A 22,500-nucleotide genomic window follows, 5' to 3' on the forward strand; every position below is an offset into this window, starting at 1 on the left:
GGGGACCTCACGACTCAGCATATTAGATGGGAGGTGGGCCAGTGACCCATAATGCTAAAAGGATGTTCAGCTCTCTGCTGTTGTCCAGGTGGGACAGATTCACTTTGAGTGCTTGAATACTGCATGCCGCTTCTCGTCCTGCCTTCCTCTTCGGTTACCCACTGATCTCTCACGTGACTGGATAGGTGAAAGCGTATGCAGCCATTGCCAATCCCATCATGTAAGATCAGCGATTTTCCGTGGCGTCCGCGGAGAGTTCCAGAACGCGGCGTCTGCAGTCCAGTCAGAGCGGGCGTGCGCCCAGGACGGCCCACATGCGCACGGGCGCCATAAATAAGTCAGGGCTTCTGCCGGGCGGCGGCGAGACGAGGACTGGCAGTTGCAGGTGGGGGGGCGCCATGTGGGCCCCCCCCCCCCCCCCCCCCACCCCATAGATGGTCTATAGATCCTCAACTAACTATCGATAAACAGTCAACTACCTCTCCATGAGGCCGAACCCTCATTTTGACCATTGTGCTTCGATCTGTGGATCATCTGGAGGCCCCCTGAATACAGTTTCACTGAGGCGACCGTCGCCGGCAGGATCGGCTAACCTGACCCGAGCAGACCCCGCCCCTCTGTCGTTTCGGAGGTCGCGTGTGTGTCAGAAGCGTGTCTGTCTGTGTGTGTGTGTGAGCCGCAGCATCGTACATCTCAATCTCCGGGCCCTCCCGTCCTGAGAGGCGCTCTGTGGGTAAACCGGTTGATTTGATGACAGCTGAACGCGCTCCCTGCTGAATAAATGATCCAGGCGGCGCGAACACACCATAGTGCTCATCTATATTTCAGCTGCACTTCGGTGTTTCTCTCTCTCTCTCTCTCTTTTTATCTCTCTTCCTCGCTCTCCCTCTTCATCTCTCCCTCTCACTCTTTCCCCCACTTCTATCTCCCTGTCCCACTTTCTTTCTCCCTCTCTCTCTCTCTCTCTCTCTCTCTCTCTCTCTCTCTCTCGTCTTAGTGAGCAGGCACACGGTGTCTTTGTGAAGCCTGTTTTCCTCCAACTCAGCTGGGAAGCCACTTCTGCATATTTCATCATCAGAGGGTCGTCTATTGAGTCACTCTTTCCATTTGAGCTCATCTGAGGGGTTCGTTTTTGCTCGACGACCTCAGCCCCGCATTCACATGTCAACCGTCGAACACGCTACTCGGCGTGAGAAGCCGCCAGGTGTGAAAGGCGTCCCCGCGGGCTCCCACGTGCACTTTGACCTCGCGGCTAGGCGCAGCGTTCCATCAGAACGGTTTCGAGCGACTCGGAGAGAAGGATTCTGGGGTCGGGTATTATCCATCCTGTAATTGTTAATCATCATCATCAACCTGTTTCTCCGCCTTGTGAAAGCAGGCTGAACAGGAAGGGTGTCATCTGAGAATAGCCCCATTATCATCGGCCAAACATGGCCGCCTTTGAAGAGCTGCATGATTGATAGGTCGGAGCAAAGCAATGTGGGTCACGGAGGGTGAGGGTCTCCGCATGGCGTGTAAATCTGCCCGGGGAATAAGCAGCCCCATCAGGAGGGATAATGAACCAGGCAGACCATTACAGGTAGATTCGGCAGCCATAACTCACCAGTCTGCCGCCCGGCTACACCCATTCTGTGATCTATTTTTAAACAGCGTGTTAGACTGCGGCGTAGCGTGTGTGTTTTATGATTATGATTCAGACGGCTAATACTACCGCAGTGTGATTTATATAATGATGACTCAACAGTCAGTGAAGACGCAACATAAATAATTGGGATTAAGAGCGATTTGAATTGGTGCTAGTATGACATGGTCCACTCCCTCTAAAGCGTCTGACACCATGGAGAAAATATGTATGGAGAACATACGACTGTACATGCACTGTGTGAAGAGAGATGGACATAGATAAGGAACATGGCGTTCTGTTGTAGGACTATAAACAGAACGCTCTTGGCAGTTCCTGGCATTCATCCCAAGCCCTGTAGATATGGGCTTTTCAATAGGGGGTACTCATGTGAGCGAGAAATTATCGGAATGCCTGCTGATCTCGGTTTAAATCAACGCAAAAATATTCCTCTCTCTCTCTCGCTCCCTGTCCCTCTCTCCCTGTCTCTCTCTCCCTGTCTCTCTCTCCCTGTCTCTCTCTCCCTGTCTCTCTCTCCCTGTCTCTCTCTCTCTGTCTTTCTCTCTCTCTCTCTCTCTCTCTCTCTCTCTCTCCCTGTCTCTCTCTCCCTGTCTCTCTCTCTCTCTCTCCTCATTAAGATTTGCTCACTGTCTTTTTTCAGAGGCAGCAAAATGCTAATAAACAAGGAGTGGTCTTCAACAGAACACCAACGGATTCCATATATACACACACCCACACACACAAACAAACACACACATACATACACACACAAACAAACACACACACACATACACAAACACATACACAAACACACACACAAACACGCACACACAGATTGCAGTCATTCTTGTCACCAGAATGCCAACAGAGTCCATACACACACACACACACACATACACAGACACAAACACACACACAGACTGCATCATTTTTCTCACCAGAACACCAAGAGTACATGTATACAGACAGATTGCACGGTCATTCTCACCAGAACACCAACAAAGTCCATACTGTATATACACACACCCACACACACAAACAAACACACACATACATACACACACAAACAAACACACACACACATACACAAACACATACACAAACACACACACAAACACGCACACACAGATTGCAGTCATTCTTGTCACCAGAATGCCAACAGAGTCCATACACACACACACACACACATACACAGACACACACAGACACAAACACACACACAGACTGCATCATTTTTCTCACCAGAACACCAAGAGTACATGTATACAGACAGATTGCACGGTCATTCTCACCAGAACACCAACAAAGTCCATACTGTATATACACACACACACACACACGCACACACACATACACACACACACACACTCACACACAGACTGCACAGTCACAGAGCCTAGACACGCCACACACAGACAGACAAGGGACATTCACAGAGATGAAAACAGAGACAGGTTTTTGGGGGCAGCCAGTGTTTTTGCTAACAGACAAGCAAATCAAAGGAGGTTACCGGTGAGTGACCTCAGAGGCGCGGCCGCCATGTCGTCTTTCTGCACCGGATGAACCTCTCTATCCGCCCCACGTCGCATTTGCATGATTGAAAATCACCAGCTGTCAAGTTTTGTCGTCTCCGTCGCCGACCTTCCCCACACCGACTGTACTGTACATGAAATATTCATAATGATGTCACATGTATATTGTATGACCACTTGCCCCAGATTTTAGTAGTAGTTTTTACACTGCTATGTCTGGTTCTGCAGACAAACACCATGCCTACTACTGGACTATTAAGGTAGAATTGTCAGAGAGAGAGAGAGAGAGAGAGAGAGAGAGAGAGAAAGAGAGAGTGTGTGCGTGTGTGCGTGCGTGCATGCGTGCTGCCACCTCAGGCTCAGTTTGACCAGATGTAGAGATCAGCCACTGACAGCAACACAAAAGGGCCAGAGAGCGACAGCAAAGAAAGAGCACTAAATATGGGGCCCCCGAGCCTGTGTGTGTGAGCCTCTGTCTGTGCATCTGTGTGTGTGTGTGTGTGTGTGTGTGTGTGTGTGTGTGTGTGTGTGTGTGTGTGTGTGTGTGTGTGTGTGTGTGTGTGTGTGTGAGCCTCTGTCTGTGCATCTGTGTGTGTGTGTGAGCCTCTGTCTGTGCATCTGTGTGTGTGTGTGTGTGTGTGTGTGTGTGTGTGTGTGTGTGTGTGTGTGTGTGTGTGTGTGTGTGTGTGTGTGTGTGTGAGCATCTGTGTGTGTGTGCGCACATGCGTGTGTGTGAGAGAGAGCGTCTGCCTCTGTGTGTGTGTGTGTTTGTGTGTGTGTGTGGTGGAGAGAAAGTTCTTCTGTCAACACATGCCCAGTGTCAGGTGATGAAGGGATCATGGCGGAGGGAGGGAGGAGGCGGCTTGACCCCTGCTGACCTTTTCCGGGACGCTGCTGCTGGGACAGACGAACAGGAAGTGGGTGTAGCTGATGTGCTGGGATATCCTGCGGGGGGTTGATCTGCTCTTCCTCGTACAGTAATTGTTCCCACAGTCTCAGTCACCTTTGCAGGATGCTGTACTTGGTTGAGCACTCTCTCTCTCTCACACACACACACACACACACACACACACACAGTATATGCACAGACAACAAGTATTTGTTGGGGCCAACGATCATAGGGTCGGCGGTTCGAATACCGGTTCGTCGTGACGACATGGGGAAGACACTGAACCCCAAATTGCTCCCAGTGAGCAGGTCAGCACCTTGCATTGCAGCTGCCATTGGTGTGTGGTGTGTGTGTGTGTGTGTGTGTGTGTGTGTGTGTGTGTGTGTGTGTGTGTGTGTGTGTGTGTGTGTGTGTGTGTGTGTGTGAATGGATGAATGAGAGGCCTTCATTGTAAAGCGCTATATAGATGCAGTCCATGCAAGTACACACAAGCATTTTATTGCACATGATACTTGTATGACAAATAAAACATCCTTGAATCCTTGAACAAAGACTCTCTTAAAAACACAGACACAAACACACACGCGCACGCTCACACACATACAGCGCCCACACATGTGCACACACACACACACACACACACACACACACACACACACACACAAACACACACAAACATCCCCACAGGTGACTCAACAGGGTACTCAGCCAAGGACGCTCCCTGTTCGGAGGTTTACCGAGCCAAGAGACAGCGCTGCGATTACAGCCCAGGAGATGGATTGGAAACACACACATTCTGACAGGGACAGTAATAATTAGAGAAATGTCAACAGACTGGGCCCTCTTCCCCGCCTGCTGAATGTGGCGCGAGCCCAGGCCAATACGCCACGGAGAACACCATCACACACGTAGCCTAAGTTTAGGGTTGAAGCGGTGTTTAAAGTAGCCTACACTGCTGCTGTAGGCCAATTCAGCTCCAGTGGCATCAAGTGAAATCATCCACCATTTTATGATCATTGGAGACAAATGCTGACAGGCCTCCTTCTCCACAGAATAGCCGTTCTTTTGTCACTATGTGTCATCGTCCGACGATCCGTGCGTCGCCCTCCAATACTTAGTGGGTTGTGTGGCCGTAGTTTTTTTCTTCTCCAGACATCAAAGCGTGGCCACACCGGAGCATCGAGCACATGTTTGGCACCGAACTCCTAACTCTGATCCAATAATTACAGCTCGCACAAGACATCAACAATATTACTCCAAACTCCGGTTATAATAACACCACAAAGCACTTCAAAGAGGACTCACATTTCAAGGGGGAAATAAAAAGTCATGGTTTATGCATCAGGAGTGGCCCAAGCCTTCTAGAATCTATCGGGGGCGTAGTGTATCCTGACAGAAACCAAAGGAGGAAAACAAAAGTTTAGAAATGGCCTAATATGATGATGTTACAACTGCCTCAGGAAGATCCTGAATCTGCTGGAGGGCCAAAGTCAGGAATGTGGACCTGAGAACTGGGCGGGATCCCATTGACCTACAGATCCTAGAAGAAAGTGGAGCTGGATACCAGCCACCAACATCAACCGACAAGACCTAAAGTGAAACCTCCAGGGAAGGAGGAAAATAGGCCAGTTGGAGGAGGGTTGTCCTGATAGAGCTGTCTGGGAGTGGGAGTGGGCACAACTGAGGGAGACCTCGAAAAACTTTCCCCCAACCGAATGAGATGGAAGACATTTGTCAGGCTCTTTGGAGGAGCCAATGGAGGCCATAAGAAAAAGAAAGAACAACTGCGGTTTAGTCCATTGAATTATATACAATACTGTTTTCACCCATCATTATGTATCTTGTCAGCAAAGATATCAATATTCACTTTGTCCGTTTTTGTTTAGAGATTCCAAGTCTCCACTGGCTCAGCGCTGCTCGGTTCTGAACGAAGAGGAACTTTCATGTATCAATACTGCCCTCTAGTGTCTCAAGATTCACATGCAGATGCTGAGATGCACACAGTGCTCATTATGTGTCTTCTATTTTCTTTTACATAATATGAAAGGTATTCATATATTTCAGATTTTTTTTTAACTGGCTATTAGAGATAGTTACATTACCATAAGAGTTGTGGAATTAGAATCAGGTACATTTTCAGGTACAATTTGACTCAGTGGATGGTGCACAGAGGAAAGTAAATTAAACATAAACATTTAAAAAACATTCACGTTTTATGAGGCTGTACATGAATGTCTTCTGCTTTATTCTAATTAGCCTATATTCTAGCGGCAATTCTAAATTCTACTTCTAGATTATATCCTACCTCTAGATTAGGCCTATTATTCTACTCACTTTCTTGATTCTATTCTAGATTCTATTCTAGATTCTATTATTCTAAATTATATTCCAATTCTATATATAGGCTATTCAAATTCAAGATTCTGACATTATTTGCAGTGTTTCCAAACAGAACAATGTTTTGATACATGTCATCATGTCATCTCATGTAAAGTGTGACACATTGCACAGAACAAATCTGCTTTTATAGAGACACATTTTAAAATCATTTCGTTTCCTTTTTGAAATGTCATATTTTCAATTTCAATTCACTATAACCAGTTGAATCCAACTGAAAAGCATTTAAAAAAGAGCCACGGCAGACGTATGGTTCCATTCTGAGGAGAGCTGATATTGCAAAAAGTAATTAATCTAATTTGAATTCCTAGCAATTGCAGAGCTGGAACAGAAATAATCTCGAACGGCAAACTGCTCTCTCTATGCTCTCACAAACAAAGAGACAGCCACTAGGCACACACAAAGATTACATTTCCTGAAAAGCCGACACACCAGGGCGCAGCTCATCTGCAAAACGCGGTTCTACCATGCACGCTATTTATAGCCAAATTGAAACAGGGGAAGAAAGAGATAGGCCTATCATAAGAAAGTGTGACAGGTTTACACAAAAACACACGCGCGCGCGCACACACACACATTCTAGTCAACACACACACACACACAATCTAGTCAACACACACACACACACACACATTCTAGTCCAACAGGAACATCCTCACCTTTTGGCCACAAAAGCACCATGTGCGTGCGTGGGTGGGTGGGTGCGTGCGTGCTGCATGGAACCAGAGAGCGCACTTGGGCAAATATCAGTTCAGCAAGGCACACCTACAGCGGTCTTTCTTGGTCGGCATTCCTGTGCTCGTTCGAGGAGAGTGATGTTAGCGCGGTGACAAATGAGCGAACGGCTAAGACACAACACACTGCCCCTGTTGCTTGCTGGGTCGGAACCCCCCGACTGAGCGTGAGATTCTAGGGAGACTTTTACATGGGGAGGTTTGATCAGAGAGGTTACTTGGGCATTGGGGAAGTTTGAGCAGAGAGGTTCCAGTGGTTTCAGTTAAAGGGCATAGGCCTGAGCAGAGAGGTTGGGGCAGAAAGACCATTTTCATAACATAAATAGCACAAGCTCCACTACTTCCTGAAATTCTATTATTTCCTGTCCTATATTATTGGATGGAAGTGAGCGGCACACCTGATCACACCTCATTAATCACTTCCATCCAATGGTATAGGACAGGAAATAAATATGCCTGTAGAATTTCAGGAAGTAGTGGAGCTTGTGCAAAGAGCCTATATGAGCATAGTATGAAAGCTGCTCAGATAGGTCAGTGATGCAAATAACCTAGCTATCAGTCCCAGGCATTGTAGTTGTACAATACCTATAGCTATCAGTCCCAGGCATTGTAGTGGTACAATACCTATAGCTATCAGTCCCAGGCATTGTAGTGGTACAATACCTATAGCTATCAGTCCCAGGCATTATAGTGGCACAATAATATCCTAGCTACAGTATCAGTCCCGGGCATTCTAGTAGTACAACTTCCAGTAAGTGGTTTGGCCAGATTCCTGGGGATGCCTTTTACATCCTCAGGAATCTGAAGCAGATTGACTCTCTCCTCCTCGTCCTCTCAATTGATGGTGACAGGGGGAGTGGCTCTTTTCACCTGTCCTGAAATCAACAATCATCTTCTTTGCCTTGTCTAACATAATAGGGCTCAGGCAGCAGCCTTGCAGGACTCCCGTGCTGAGATGCAGTGTGGACGAGGTGTTGTTGCCCAGATAGCAAGCGCATCTGGGCCATATACAGGCCAGATCTGGCCCTTGTGGCTTAGTTCCGGCCCATATATGGCACAGATCCGCTTGCTATCTGGGTGTGGTCTGCCTGAAAGGAAGTCCAGGATCCAGCTGTATAAGGAGCCACCCGGGACCTGGTCTCCCAACTTTCCCAATTAGCCAATTGTACAACTCCAGTACTTCCTGAAATTAGACATGCTTCTCTGTTTCCTGTCCTACACTATTGGATGAAGTGATTAATCAGGTGTGCCTGACTGCAATGATTGTGAGACAGGAAATAGAGAACCATGTCTAATTTCAGGAAGTACTGGAGTTGTGCATATAGTGAATAGCCTGGTAGTGATAAAAAAAGACCAGCCTGGTGGGGAGAATGGAGTTAAAGGCTAAAGTCAATGAATAGCATTCTGAGGTAGGTGTCCCCGTTGCCTACAGGTGCTCTAGAGCAAAGTGTAGGTCCAGTGAGAGTATCATCCACAGACCCGACAGCTCTGTAAGCAAACCGGTGTGTCCAGTGAATCCAGTGGTATGACGGTGTAGTATATTTTTATACTGTATTATACTGTATTACATCAATACATTTGTATTACTCTCATGTAGTAATCAATTTACTAAGAATAATGAATAAACTTCACTTTAGGTAGAACTTTGTTAACTTAAGTAGTTTAACATCTAGATGACAACATATGTCCTGTCCTGAGTAAACATTCCTTTGTCCCTGGGTCAATAAAGATAACACCTCGGGAGTCTACAGTTGTAACGTGATCTTAGGAGCACACAGGAAGAACCCAAACTTGCCCCATGTCCGGAGGGGGGCAGGGCTCAGTGACCTGTTGACCAATTACAAGACTAGTTGATCAGATCTGTGTTAATGTACATCCCTTGTATGCAAATGTGTTTGTCATGTGATACTTGGCCTGAAGCCAAGATATAAGCTCGCCACCTCGTAAAAGAACTTAGTATTGCCGAAGATTTGACCTGTGAGGCGTGCTCAATAAATTGTTGATTTGACCGCATTTTTCTCCTGAAGTATTTTTGACCCAAAAGTTAAGAACTGAAAGATACCACAACGGTTTTTTGATATGTGCCATCACTAGTTTCTCCATGCACTTCCTGACTGGAGTGAGTGCAACAGGATGTGTAGTCGTTCATACCCTGGTTTTTCTTGGCTACTACTGGCTATTGTAGTCGTGATGCATATGGGGATGACCTGCTGTGTCAGTGATGTGTTGAACTAGGGCTGGATATTGGCAAAGACGTCACGATACAATAGTATTACGATACATGGGTCACGATGTGTCATGTGCCGCTGGTGGCACAGTGCATAGCACTGTCCCCTCACAACAAAGTATTGGGTTCCTGCTTGGGACGATATCGGCACTGAGGATGTTCCCAGGGTCGGGTAGCCTACTCAGGTGGGGTATCTCCCGAGCTGTTCTCTGCAGAGTTTGCATGTTCTCCCCGTGTTCGCAAGGATTTCATTCCTCCCAAGAACCCAATACAAAAAACATGCAGAAGAGCAGATGCTCTTCAGTCCTTCCTGTCCCTTACCAGTTCTTGGACTGAGCACGTGGACTTGGTCCCCGGGTGCCAATGACGAGGCTGCCCACTGCTCCTGGCTGCCCCTGGAGGAGGACAGCTTGGATGAGATAAATGCAGAGGACAAGTTCCACCGGCGACTGCTGAAATGCATTTGTTGGTGTGTTGTGTGTTCTGTGTTGCCGCTGACTTCTGTGTGTGTTGGTGTGTAATCGCCGTGTGGCCAATAAAATAACTCCGAGGTCTTGTGTAATGATACGATTATCACAACACATTGCGATACAATACGATAGGCTACAGTACATATTGTGATCCACTGTGATACTCTACATAATTTGCTGAAAATTTTAAAATACAGCTGAAAATACAACTTCATCCCCCGCTACCTGGAGGTGCCTGTGGGCATAGGGAATCTACATGTTTAAATCCATGTAAAACATGAATAATGCATCAATGATTGAATTATATGTATACCTATGTCTGTTTCTGTATAGTTTACTTGTGCAAATGTTGTGCTTGTGTTTTTTACTATTGACTTTGGGAAGGAGAATAGTACAGATCGATCTAGTGATGGAAGATAGGCCTACTCGTTCCCGTTGGGAACGTTTGCTGCTCCCTGTAAAACTACACTGCCCACAATGCATCGTACTAGTGTCATGATGACACACAGGATAAAATGGTCTGATAGTTCTGCTTTGGGTATCTCCTATTTGTGCTAGAGTAGGGTAGTAGCTATTTCATACTGTGTGGACAGTGTAATCAAGCAGATATAACCACTTTGCTAGCAGGCAAGTTATTGACGACGTGTCTGTGAGTGAGCATTGAATGACTAGCAGCGACTGCTCAACAACCTTGCTAGCAAGCTAGCTAGCATTGGATAGCTAGCTAAGTTTGGTGCATTGCCATTGGTAAGAGACGAGGTAAGAAGCCAACGTTTGTTTAATCAATAATATATCAAAGTCATGTTTGTGACTTTGTGCTGTTGTGTCTCTTTCAAAAGAATGTATCATGTTATGTATAAATGAATTAAGCTGGTTAGCTGTCATTGGGTTTGGTTTGTCATAAGGTAAACTAACTAGCTAGCTCATGTAAATTCCCTTGGCTTAACGTTAACTGTTAGCTAGCTAGCATCTGACAGCTAGAACTGGCTATAGCGAACCTAGCTAGCTAGCACCTGTGGGGCTGGAATCTGGAGATATGAATGAGAGGGGATCAACAACATGTTGCAAGTTGATTAGTTACTCGGTATAGAAAAGCAGGTTTTTGAACCTGTGCTGGTTAGTTAGTTAGTTAGCCTAGCTAGCTTGTGTTGCCATCTCCATCTCATTTAGAGTGAGTTAGTTAGCCTAGCTAGCTTGTGTTGCCATCTCAATCTCATTTAGAGTGAGTTAGTTAGCCTCGCTAGCTTGTGTTGCCATCTCAATCTCATTTAGAGTGAGTTAGTTAGCCTAGCTAGCTTGTGTTGCATCTCAATCTCATTTAGAGTGAGTTAGTTAGCCTAGCTAGCTTGTGTTGCCATCTCAATCTCATTTAGAGTGAGTTAGTTAGCCTAGCTAGCTTGTGTTGCCATCTCAATCTCATTTAGAGTGAGTTAGTTAGCCTAGCTAGCTTGTGTTGCATCTCAATCTCATTTAGTGAGTTAGTTAGCCTAGCTAGCTTGTGTTGCATCTCAATCTCATTTCCGAATCGTGGTGTCACGTGAACGGCACACGGAACTTGGTCACTTCACGATTGCTAGCTCCAGTAACATTAGCTGCTTCGCTTGCGAGGTTTGCGTCAAACTGCCATCCACTTAGCTCCATTATTAGCCAGCTATGCAGTTTAGTTTTGCACATAGCTGTGTGGATTAGCCCTTATGTTGGTTAGGTGACGTTGTAACCGAATCTGTCTCTGCCTCTTTAACTGTACTGTCTACTGTGAACATATTTACATGTCATGCTTAGCTATAAGTTCCAGCAGTTCCAGTTTGACGGGTGTCAATATGCCGCCAGCAATTTGACTTGCCAGAAAGACGTGGCCCAGCAATGACATGCATTAATTAGCTACATGATGTGACACTGTTGAGTTAGCTGTCAAACATCCAGGTAGTCCTATAGCTTTTTTTTCTTTTTTTTTTGAAGAACTTCTGACTGTGACAGATAGCTAGCTCAGTCCTAGTTAACAGCTGGTAGCCAGCTAACAGTTCAGTACATGACAGTTCAGTACTTGCATACCTCCCTACCCAACCCGTGTCTTTTTCCCACAGGGCATTTCTTGCAGTGGTTATAGACGCCATGATGACCATGTCATTGCATTGGTTTCTCACAAATCTGACCTGAACCAAGCCCACATTGTGAGGAGAGAAAAGGGGGGAGTTGGAGGAGAGGAGAGAAAGGAAGAGAGAGAGACACACGTGGACCATGAACCTTCACCAGGTCCTGACAGGGGCTGTCAACCCAGGAGACAATTGTTTTTCTGTGGGCAGCTTCAACAATCAGCCATTCACGGTAAGAGATTTCAGGCCCACTGGCCCACATTCTCCCTGCATGCCAGGCTCTGGTACACACAACTATAGCCATTGTGAGTCGTTGCTTTAGTAAAAAGTGCCGAGTCTGGGTCAGAATCCACAAAGATTCCATTCTAGTTTGGAGTAGGAGTGCTGATCATTTCTGATCATCACGAACGAGCTAGCACACGAGTTGATCCTTGACCAGCACTTACGATCAGATTTGCATTTCAAACCAACATGAATGAGTTTGTACTGAGTGATTCAGCACCTCCAATCAGAGATGCATTGTGAATATAGTGTGCTTAGTAGATCCAGGCCAACATCTACTTCAGCGTCTACTGTTGTTTATTGTATTGCACTTTTGTATTGATTTTTGTAGGATATCTTCGATATCTTCATCCTTCTTGTATATTTTGTGTACTTACAGTACTATACATTTGTATTTAGTCCTGATTGTGCCTTTTTGTTGGCCTTGCTGTAATCCAACAATTTCCCACTGGGAATCCATATCTCCCTATCTGTTCTTCTATTCATCAGTCTATCTATCCATCCATCCATCCCTCTATCTGTGACTCTGCCCTCTGCTCATTCAGACGGCTGAGAGAATGTGATATTATACCCATGGAGACTCACAAACAGTGGATCGATCGCAAGGCTATTTGTGTATTTCTGACCTCTGGAGTGTGCCGAGGGTAGAATGGGCTTTTTTCTGAATGACTGCCTGCCTGATATTACAGTGAACTGTACTGTACTGTTGGCTTGAGCCATCCAACCACATCCTGAGTATATGAATGATGGGCTATTCCAGAATGATCCCGTTTATGCTGTGGGGAAGGCCTGGCGACCGAAAGCTCAGCCGTTGACTCGTGTGCAGATCTTAGGGGGACTGTTGAGTGTTTAGTGGACCCCCCTTGTGCAGAACCTCTCTATTCCTTTCTTCTTTCTTTTTTTAAAGATATTTTTTAAGGCATTTCTGCTTTATTAGGTATAGGACAGTGTAGATGACAGACAGGAAAGGTGGGAGAGAGAGAGAGAGGGGAAGACATGCAGCAAAGGGCGTGGGCCGGATTCGAACCCACAGAAAGGCAGAAAGGACTAGCCTTTACATGGTAAGCGCCCCAGCCCATTGAGCTACCGGGGCGCTCCCACCTCTCTATTTCTAAAGAACAATCACTAACCACATGCGCGCGCGAGCACGCGCGCACACACACACACACACACACACACACACCACAGAAACATCATACATTACCTCACTCCCATGTAAGACACCATGCAAGGACCTCACAATATGATAGTATCACGATACATGGGTCACGATACGTATCACGTAGGGATGCAGGATATATTAGCAATCATATCGGTATTGGCCGATCGGCAAAACAGGGCCGATGTGAACAACTGTTAATTATTTCTGTCTAGCTACTGTTGTGTGTTGTTTTTCAGAGGAAACAATGTAGTCAATCTATGATTTATCGGCTTTTCCAAATGTTTTGGAAATGGAGACAGTATTTACTGTGTGTTTTTCAGTATGTACAAAATTTGATTATCATAGAAACTTGTTTGTATACAGATCATATTGCGATATGATACGATACAATACATATTGCAGTACTGTGATACTACACTAATTACAGAAAAAATGTAAATACAGCTGAAAATACAACTTTTTTTTTTACTGTATCAATACTGCACCACAGAAGACATTTTATTCCCATTTTAATGCACAACCCTAATGCGACAACTGATTGTGATTGTCTGAGCTAATGGCATGCCACCCCCCCCCCCCCCCCCCCCCCCTGTGTGTCATGTCACAGGCCTACGCGTCTGGCTGTGACATAGTGGTCCTGGGCAGCGACTTCGAGAGGCTGCAGATCATCCCGGGGGCCAAGCATGGCAACATCCAGGTGGGGTGTGTGGACTGCTCTCTGCAGGGGGGACAGGTAAGAGGAGGACTCTTGAGGTGTGTGTGTGTGTGTGTGTGTGTGTGTGTGTGTGTGTGTGTGTGGGTGTGGGTGTGGGTGTGGGTGTGGGTGTGGGTGTGGGTGTGGGTGTGGGTGTGGGTGTGGGTGTGGGTGTGGGAGGAAGCCATGAGACTGATGCTATAAACACGACAGAGGCTAAAAACAGGCCACTGACTGACCGGCGGCCATGGGGAACTGAAGCGGTCCCCCGCTGTGTCACAGTCCTATTGTATGATGAGCCAGCAGCTCCTGTCTACAGTAAACGGCCGCTCACTGTGACAGCGAGTCACCAAGGCAACACCGCGACCTTTGACCCCCGAAGCAGCTGGAAAATTCACCTCCATTAGATCAAACCCGGTCTGATCTAACTTGAAAACATGCGCCTCTCTACACACAGCTGTTACCAATCTAGTCATGTCAGATCAAGGATCCTTCCAAGGCGGCGGGGTGCATGTAATAGAATTTGAACCGGGCCTTTGCCTATTCAGAGGGTCCCTCTCTCCGGCGGACCCCCGACTTCTACAAATGTAATTCAGTATGTCATCCAACCAAGGCAACAAAGCTGGCTTCAGCGGCCATCAAGCTCCTGAATGGGAGGGAATGGTGAGCGCGCTCTTGTAAAGGCCTTCACTAATAAAACCTCCTTGCTCCCAGAGAAAGAAGCATACAGTAGGATATGTGTAGGGCAAACGGACATTGTGTGTGTTTAAAACAATTTTGGGTTGACTTGGGCAGCCTGCCTGAGACATTCTGGCAAGGCGTCAGGTGCTTCAAAGTTAAATCGCCTCCATCTTTATGCTTCACTTGCTTAAAGGGGTTTCATGGAACTGATGTCGGACAGTATATCATCTTATTGCCGTGTGATCATTTGTATGTCATTTTGTTAGCTCAGTACATCCTATTTACCCTTACTACCGTAGACTAAGGTGGTGAGGGGTATTAATCAACATTAAGACCTTCTCTCTTCTTCCTGGTTCTGGGCAGATTGCAGCTTCCTATGGAAGCATCGTTTGTGTGTTTGAGCCCGTTTGCCCGGCGTCTCACCCGGACAGAACATCATCAGTGAGTAATGTTTATTCTAACTCGACGGGTTCTCACTGTTCTGCAATGTCATTGTGGTTATTATGCTAATATGTGACGGGGTGATTACTAACTCCCATAACACGGAATATTCCCAACGTTGTCAACTGAGTTTAATTATCCTTAGAACATGAGGGAAGATTTCTCAGAATACTAGGGCTTTGAAGTGAGATATTTTTCTGAAATACGACTTCATGATTTCCCTGGAGTGTTGGGGTACGTTTTACTCCGATTAGACTAATGTTGCTCTTTAACAATATAGGGCACGTTGTCTTTTTTCATCCAGAGCAACTGACAGAACTCCATATTCTCTACCAACAGAAACCTAACTACCAGTGGCAGAAGAGTGGTCAGTTCATTCTACAGTCTGTAGCCCGGAACCTGGCCTGGCATCCTGCAGGTACCGTTAAAGATGTGTAGGATTTACCTGGGGGGGGGGGGGGGTGTTCAGCGGACCCCCTAAACGGCCATAAACATTGTCAAGAAATTACCTGATTAGCCTCCAAATTATATCAATGTGGAAAAGGTCGGATTCGTTTATAATTCCTGTTTCAGACTCTGTTCTCTGGACGTCTCTCTAATGTTGAAATATCGCTCTTCATCTCTCTCTCTCTCTCTCCCTGTCTCTCTCTCTCTCTCTCCCTGTCTCCCTCTCTCTCTCTCCCTGTCTCTCTCTCTCTCCTTTTCTCTCCTTGTCTCTCTCTTTCTTTCTCTCTCTCTCTCTCCTGGTCTCTGTCTCTCTCTCTCTCTCTCTCTCTCCTCTCCTTGTCTCTCTCTCTCTCTCTCCTTTTCTCTCCTTGTCTCTCTCTGTCTCTTTCTCTCCCTCACTCCCTCCCTCCCTGTCTCTCTGGCCCAGGCACCCATCTTCTGACCGGGTCGTCGAGCCTGCAGCTGTGGTCCAGTGATGCTCTGGAGGAGGAGGAGGAGGAGGGAGGAAGACCGGCTGAGCCAACCAGCAGCAAGGAAGGACAGAAGTCAGGGATGACCATCGGCGACGCACGGTCCTCCTGGAGGTGTATCTGGCACTGCAAGTAAGAGCCACACCTGCGGTCAAACAGCTGTCCGTACCCGCTCATTTCAAAGGCTTGAGGAGAGACTGAGAATGAATAACAACCATTCAAAATTCACTATATTTATTTTAAAACCGCAGATGCGGAGCCAGTAAAAACCTGCACCGTGGCAGCTAGAAACAGTCTCCTCTCTCTTCTGACTCAACTCCCACACACTGACTGTTTATTTAAAGTCCAGACGTCACGCTCTCATTCTTACTCAACTGACGCTGACTGGCTCTAACACATCTGTTCAAAATCAGCTGTGCTAGGTTACAATTTACAGTATTAAGCTTGACTAATGGAAAACAAACACACATTGATAATATATAAACTGCTGTGGATGAAAATGACTAGTACATTTGATAAACTATCAAATTGGCACACAGCACTTGCTTCATACAGTTTACATATTTAATAAATATGAGTTTAAATAAAATAAGTAGTTCTTTGAAAAGTGTAACCTCAGGGGTTCTTATAGATTACATAAATGATGGTGGCCTACTTACATACATATATACATACATACATACATCCCTGTACATACTTACGTACTTACGTACTAGTAATACTTACTTACTTGCTAGTAAAACAAGTTGTATATAGGCTACTTATACAGTATTAGCCACCATGTTCACATTGTATAATTTTCCGTTCCCATCATGTTGTGAGCAGTGCCCTCAGTTTCATGTCATGTTTGTCTGTCTCTCATCTTGTTTCCATAGGACGGCCTCCCCGATTCAGCTGATGAAGTTCTCACCCGACGGGGAGTTCTTTGCCACTGCTGGCCAGGTGGGTTTGGTGGAGTATATATTGTTTCTCCTAACCCTAATTGGTTACACACATTTTCTCAAAGCATAACCCCACAAAGCTCATGCAAAATATAACATTGCCTTCAAAACAATGTTCTAGACAAAACAAAACACTATTATACCCTGAGCACTATTTCCTCAGACATTTTAAAAGGGGACATCCTGTTTCACATGACCACATGGTCAACCACGGTGGCCCCAATCTCCTCAGAGATGATGGCTCCTGTTCTTCCTCCTCCTCGTACAGTGTGCTCTCACTCCTCTGCCTCTCTGGTCTCCTCTCTTCAGTGTTGCCATCCGTTTACTGTACCTCCAAACCTGGAGCTCATCTGTGTCCCTTTTACAGTATTGGCCCTGTGGCCTGTTTACAGTAACCAGCGCCTGAATGACCCTTATCTAACATTTAAAAAAAACATGGTACCCGGAGGAACCACATGCAATAAACACCCCTTCCCCTCCCTCATGATTTATTTATTATAGCTTTAGCATGTACAGTACATAACACCCCCCCGGTTATTTATTCATATCCATATATAGCGTGTACATAATCCATCCAGACCGGTATCCATCCTACCTTACCTCTATCTTACTACTGTATAGAAATGGCACTTATTTTGTAATTTGTTCATTTGCAACTTGTACATTTGCAATGAATAAATTGAGTATTGGAGTTTACAGTATCTGTATTGAGCAAAAAAATACAGGATTCTACTTATATAAAGCTTTGATTGCAAATTGCACAGCAGGCTTGGACATTTACTGCAAGTTAAGCCATTGGCAGTGTGTCCCATCATGTGAATACAGAGATTTTATTCACGATGAACAATTGCAAACGGGGACGTCCAGTTCGGCATTTTATTAGTTATGTATTAGTCGTTCGCACATTGCCTAACGTACTGAAGGTCTTGAATGAGGAGTCTTAAACAGGACATCCGCCCAGAGCAGAGGAGTCTAATCTAATCCCCGCCTTATGTACACCGCGGATATGGGAGAGGGTTCATAAAATCAAGCTGTCGTTTCAGGACGACTGCCTGGTGAAGGTGTGGTACAGCAGCAGTAAGTGGCAGTCGGGGGTGTCCAGGCTGTTCACGCCCCCCGAGCAGGGCTCCTGCCACGGGGAGCGGGACTTCTCCTTCGTCTACCTGGCCCACCCCCGCTCCATCACCGGCCTGTCCTGGAGGAAGACCAGCAAGTACATGCCCAGGTGAGCCGCACACTTAGTCAGAACAGCTGGCACAGGCTAGCTGCGTGTCATGTACTACAGTAAGCAAGCTGGGTGTTACTGACCGTGCTTCACTAAGCCAAGCTGGGTGTAACCATGGACACGTATGCGTTGCTAGGCTTTGCTTCAACGCTTGACAATGGGCGGGCCTGCAATCACAACAACAACCAATCACATTGTCTTAAACGACTTTTTTGGAAAACCATAGCCTGTCTTGTAGCTACAGTAGCACCAGCCAGCGATCTCTCAAAACAAGTCAAGAGGGGGGTATTTTGATAAACTGATTACATTTTGAGAATCTACATAGTTACTTTCTCGCCTGAAAAACTGTAAAAGTTTTAATAAGTGACATGGTACCTGTCGAACAGACAAAATTACAACAGTTGAGTAATGGCGGCGGACGAGAGGCATGAACAGCCTGTGACATCAGCGGCTCATGAATGAAACCCATTGGCTGGCGGGTGCGCTAGCACTTCAAAAGTTGAATTTTCAGAGCAACGCAACGCAACCCACAATTCCATTCGGCAACGCATGATGGCTCTCTGTTCAAAGTGAATGAGAAGCGTCAACGTTGAAGCCTGAAACGCACACGTGTGAGTCCAGCGTTACGGATCATGCTTCACTTGGCCAACAAGTGTTCCCAGGTGAACGTTCTTGTTCTGTGTGTCTGGATCAATAATGGTAGGAAGGTATTGATACTGTATATGGATCTGTCTGTCTCCTTGCGTCATTGATTATGCAAGGTGTAACCTTCCCAAACTATCTTTTAAACTCCTTAGTTCTAAAACTGTCCATCAGTGCCAATATTGTATTTTGTTTTATTTAACCTTTATTTTTCCAGGGAGCCCATTGAGAGCACGGTCTCATTTGCAATGGTGCCCTGGTCACAAAGCAGAGCAAAAGAAAAACGGCATACATCAATAAAAGTATTATAAAGACATCATACATTTACACATTCAAATCTATCAAATAAAGAAGTCACACATTTACACAAAACTGTATAAAACCAATAAAATTGAATTTAAAGTAAATAAATTGAAATCACTGAGGAAACTGATAAAACGGATAACCTTATTTAAAAGCAAGCACAGATCTTAATTTCATTTAACATATTTTAAAACTGCCCACAGAGACTAAGGTATCAAATTTGAATGTCTCTTGAAGCTCATTCCAAGCTCTAGGGCCACAGTAGCTAAAAGCCAGTAGGAACACAGCAGAGCCGGGCGGAGCTTCCCTGTTGAGGCTGTCCTGTACTGACCAATGGCGTTCTCTCTCCCCCAGGGGTTCTGTGTGCAACGTGCTGCTGACCTGCTGTAAGGACAGCGTCTGCCGTCTGTGGGCAGAGACCCTCCTCCCCGGTGACAGCATGCTGTCCGGTCACCATAGCAGCCACGTCAACGGGCAGCACAGCGACCCCGTCCGCCCCGCCGCAACCACCGGCAGGAAGACTCCGCCCACCGCTAAGACGCAAAACAGTAAACCCCTGGAGGTAAGACAACCCATCAGGGCTGCGCGTTCCACAGAACCCTTAATCGTTTTCTTTCACCCACCATGGGAAATCGTTTCATTTCACCCAATGTGTCGCATCCCACGCTCAAGGTAATACCTTGAACCTTGTGTTCACAATTGGATTAAATGTAAATGGTGTTGTCACTGGAGAGTTGTTGGTAACCGATCACAAATGTATACTTGTCTTCTGATAATGACTTTGTACCGGAGAAGCGTGTAAAAAGCTCCCGCATTGTAAATAGCCTCACTGTGGTGACATTTTCCGCTAGCTTTGACCGTAACGTACTGGAGTCCACTAATGATGATGTAGATTGTTTGGTCCATGCTTTCAACACACAGTGCTCTGACATTTTAGATGACATAGCTCCCTTGGTGACTCGTTTGTCCGCTCTGTTAACTCTGCTGCCTGGATGAGCGATGATGCCCGCATCCAAAGCAGAGCGGCGGTGGAAATCCACTAACCTCGAAGTCCATCGCCTCTATCTTAAAGGAGTAGTAAAGGGAAAATGCATGTTTAGCCCTGTTTTAAGGTTACTTATGATCATATACAATGGTTCAGATCAAAACGTTGACAGAACTAGCACTTTTGAGAAAGTCTGATAATTGCTCTACCACCATTTAGGTCATACAATGGATGTGGGTGGGTACCTTGAAAAATCATTCAAAAACATGTTAAACTCTCGATTTTAAAGACAAGAAGCTCACCGAGGGGGTAATTCGTGTCCGTTGGTGTTCTGACATCAAATTTGCCGCAAAGTATGAATCCTGTAGGGTTTGATCATTTTATGAAATCCATTGACTGGGATTCAGAAACCGGAACTACTTATGGCAGCTATTGTTATTGTTTATGTTGCTAGGCTACCTAGTTTGCGGAAGTTTACACGCATATGTGCTGCAACTAAATAGTTCTATGCTAAATATTTTAAAAAGCTTTTCTAGATGAACTAGAATCTTACTTATGGCGAATTATATGTCAAAATGCCAACTAACACCTCGTGAGTTTCTTGTCTTTGAAATTGAGAGTTTAACATGTTTTTTTGAATGATTTTTCAAGGTGCCCACCCACATCCATTGTATGACCAAAACGGTGGTAGAGCAATTATCAGACTTTCTCAAAAGTGCTAGATTTGTCAACATTTTGATCTTAAGTAACCTTAAAACAGGGCTAAACATACATTTTCCCTTTACTACTCCTTTAAAGAACTCTTAACTGAATTCAATGCTTTGGTCAAGAATGCTAGGGCTGCTTATTTTGCCAATCTCATCTCCACAAGCAAACAAAATTCCAGAGTGCTGTTCAATACCATAAATACGATTGTCAGTCCTCCTCTCCCCTCTGTACCTGGTTGTTCCAATCCAGGCAGTCTACTTTGAGTTGTTTCTCCAGGACTTCCCTGTCTGACCTAGCTGACGTAATGAGCTCTATGAAATCTTCCTCAAGCCCCCTAGATATTCTACCAACCCCCTTGCTAAAGGAAGTTATTAGCTGTGTCGGCCCCTGCTTGGTCTCTATTATAAAAAGTTCACTTGAATCTGGCTTAGTCCCTTCTTATTTTAAGCAGGCGGTCGTCAAGGCCCGCCTTAAAAAACCCAACCTGGACCCCTCCCTACCAAAAAACTACCGGCCCATCTCCAAGCTGTCGTTTGTCTCAAAGGTTTTAGAAAAAGTGGTTGCTAACCAGATTGGTACTGTTCTGAAAAAAACTAATATATTAGATGAATTCCAATTATGTTTTCACATGAACCACTCCACAGAAACAGCTCTCCTCAGAGTCTCAAACGACATAATGATGTTCACAGACTCAAGAGAATGCGATGTTCTGGTTCTGCTTGATCTTAGTGCAGCATTTGACACGGTAGATCTAGCATCTTCCTAGACAGGCCTGGGGAGTGGGTGGGCATCTCTGGGAGCACCCTGAATTGGTTTGCATCCTACCTCAAAGAGGGGTTTGGTCGTGGCCGCTGGTCCTTTGAAGTCTGACTCCGCTCCCCTCTCCTGCGGCGTGCCACACGGCTCTGTCTTTGGTCCAATTCTATTTGCCCTCTACATGCTTCCTCTTGGTCATATAGTCAGACAACTCAAGGGCATCTCCTATCATTGCTATGCAGATTATATTTTGTCTTTTAAACCTGATAGGATGGGAAATATAAACTTACTGCATGAGTGTCTGTCCGCCATCGAGGAGTGGACGGCGAACAACTTCCTCCAACTCATTGCGGCTAAAACTGAAGTCCTGATTGTAGCCTCAGACAGTGTCGCCTCTAGGGTGGCAAACCATATCCCTAAATGGAAATGTACACCCTCACCTGAGAAATCTTGGTGTTATTTTCGATCTGTCTATGCACTTGGACAAACAGTCTCTGACCCACACCTGCTTTTTCCACCTCAGAAACATTGCAAAACTCGGGTCCATTGTATCTCATGCTGAGCTGGAAATGTCTGTCAATGCATTCATATCCTCCAGGCTTGACTACTGTAACTCACTGTTCACCTGCCTTAACAAATCATCTGTGGACCAGTTGCAACTGGTCCAAAATGCTGCTGCCAGGTTGCTCACCAGGTCAAAGAGGTCATGCCACATCACCCCCATCCTTGCCTCCCTACATTGGCTCCCAGTGCACCTCAGGATCCAGTTCAGGGTCCAGGTGTTCACCTATAGAGCCCTC

The 22,500-nt window shown here is 45.8% G+C and overlaps 1 protein-coding gene across 1 annotated transcript in view; it reads left to right on the top strand.

The window, feature by feature from the left end:
* Positions 1 to 12,089: 12,089 nt before the first annotated feature.
* dmxl1 (Dmx like 1) overlaps positions 12,090 to 22,500 on the top strand; it is a 49,707-nt gene continuing 39,296 nt past the window's right edge. Inside the window, 8 exon segments of the mRNA XM_084439891.1 lie at positions 12,090 to 12,195; positions 14,015 to 14,140; positions 15,146 to 15,223; positions 15,563 to 15,641; positions 16,098 to 16,272; positions 17,016 to 17,082; positions 18,125 to 18,306; positions 19,606 to 19,813. Of these exon segments, the coding sequence (XP_084296017.1) occupies positions 12,109 to 12,195; positions 14,015 to 14,140; positions 15,146 to 15,223; positions 15,563 to 15,641; positions 16,098 to 16,272; positions 17,016 to 17,082; positions 18,125 to 18,306; positions 19,606 to 19,813 (1,002 nt within the window). The 5' untranslated portion in view covers positions 12,090 to 12,108.

The sequence above is a fragment of the Borostomias antarcticus genome (genome assembly GCF_949987555.1).
Source record: "Borostomias antarcticus genome assembly, chromosome: 6".
NCBI lineage: Eukaryota > Metazoa > Chordata > Actinopteri > Stomiiformes > Stomiidae > Borostomias > Borostomias antarcticus.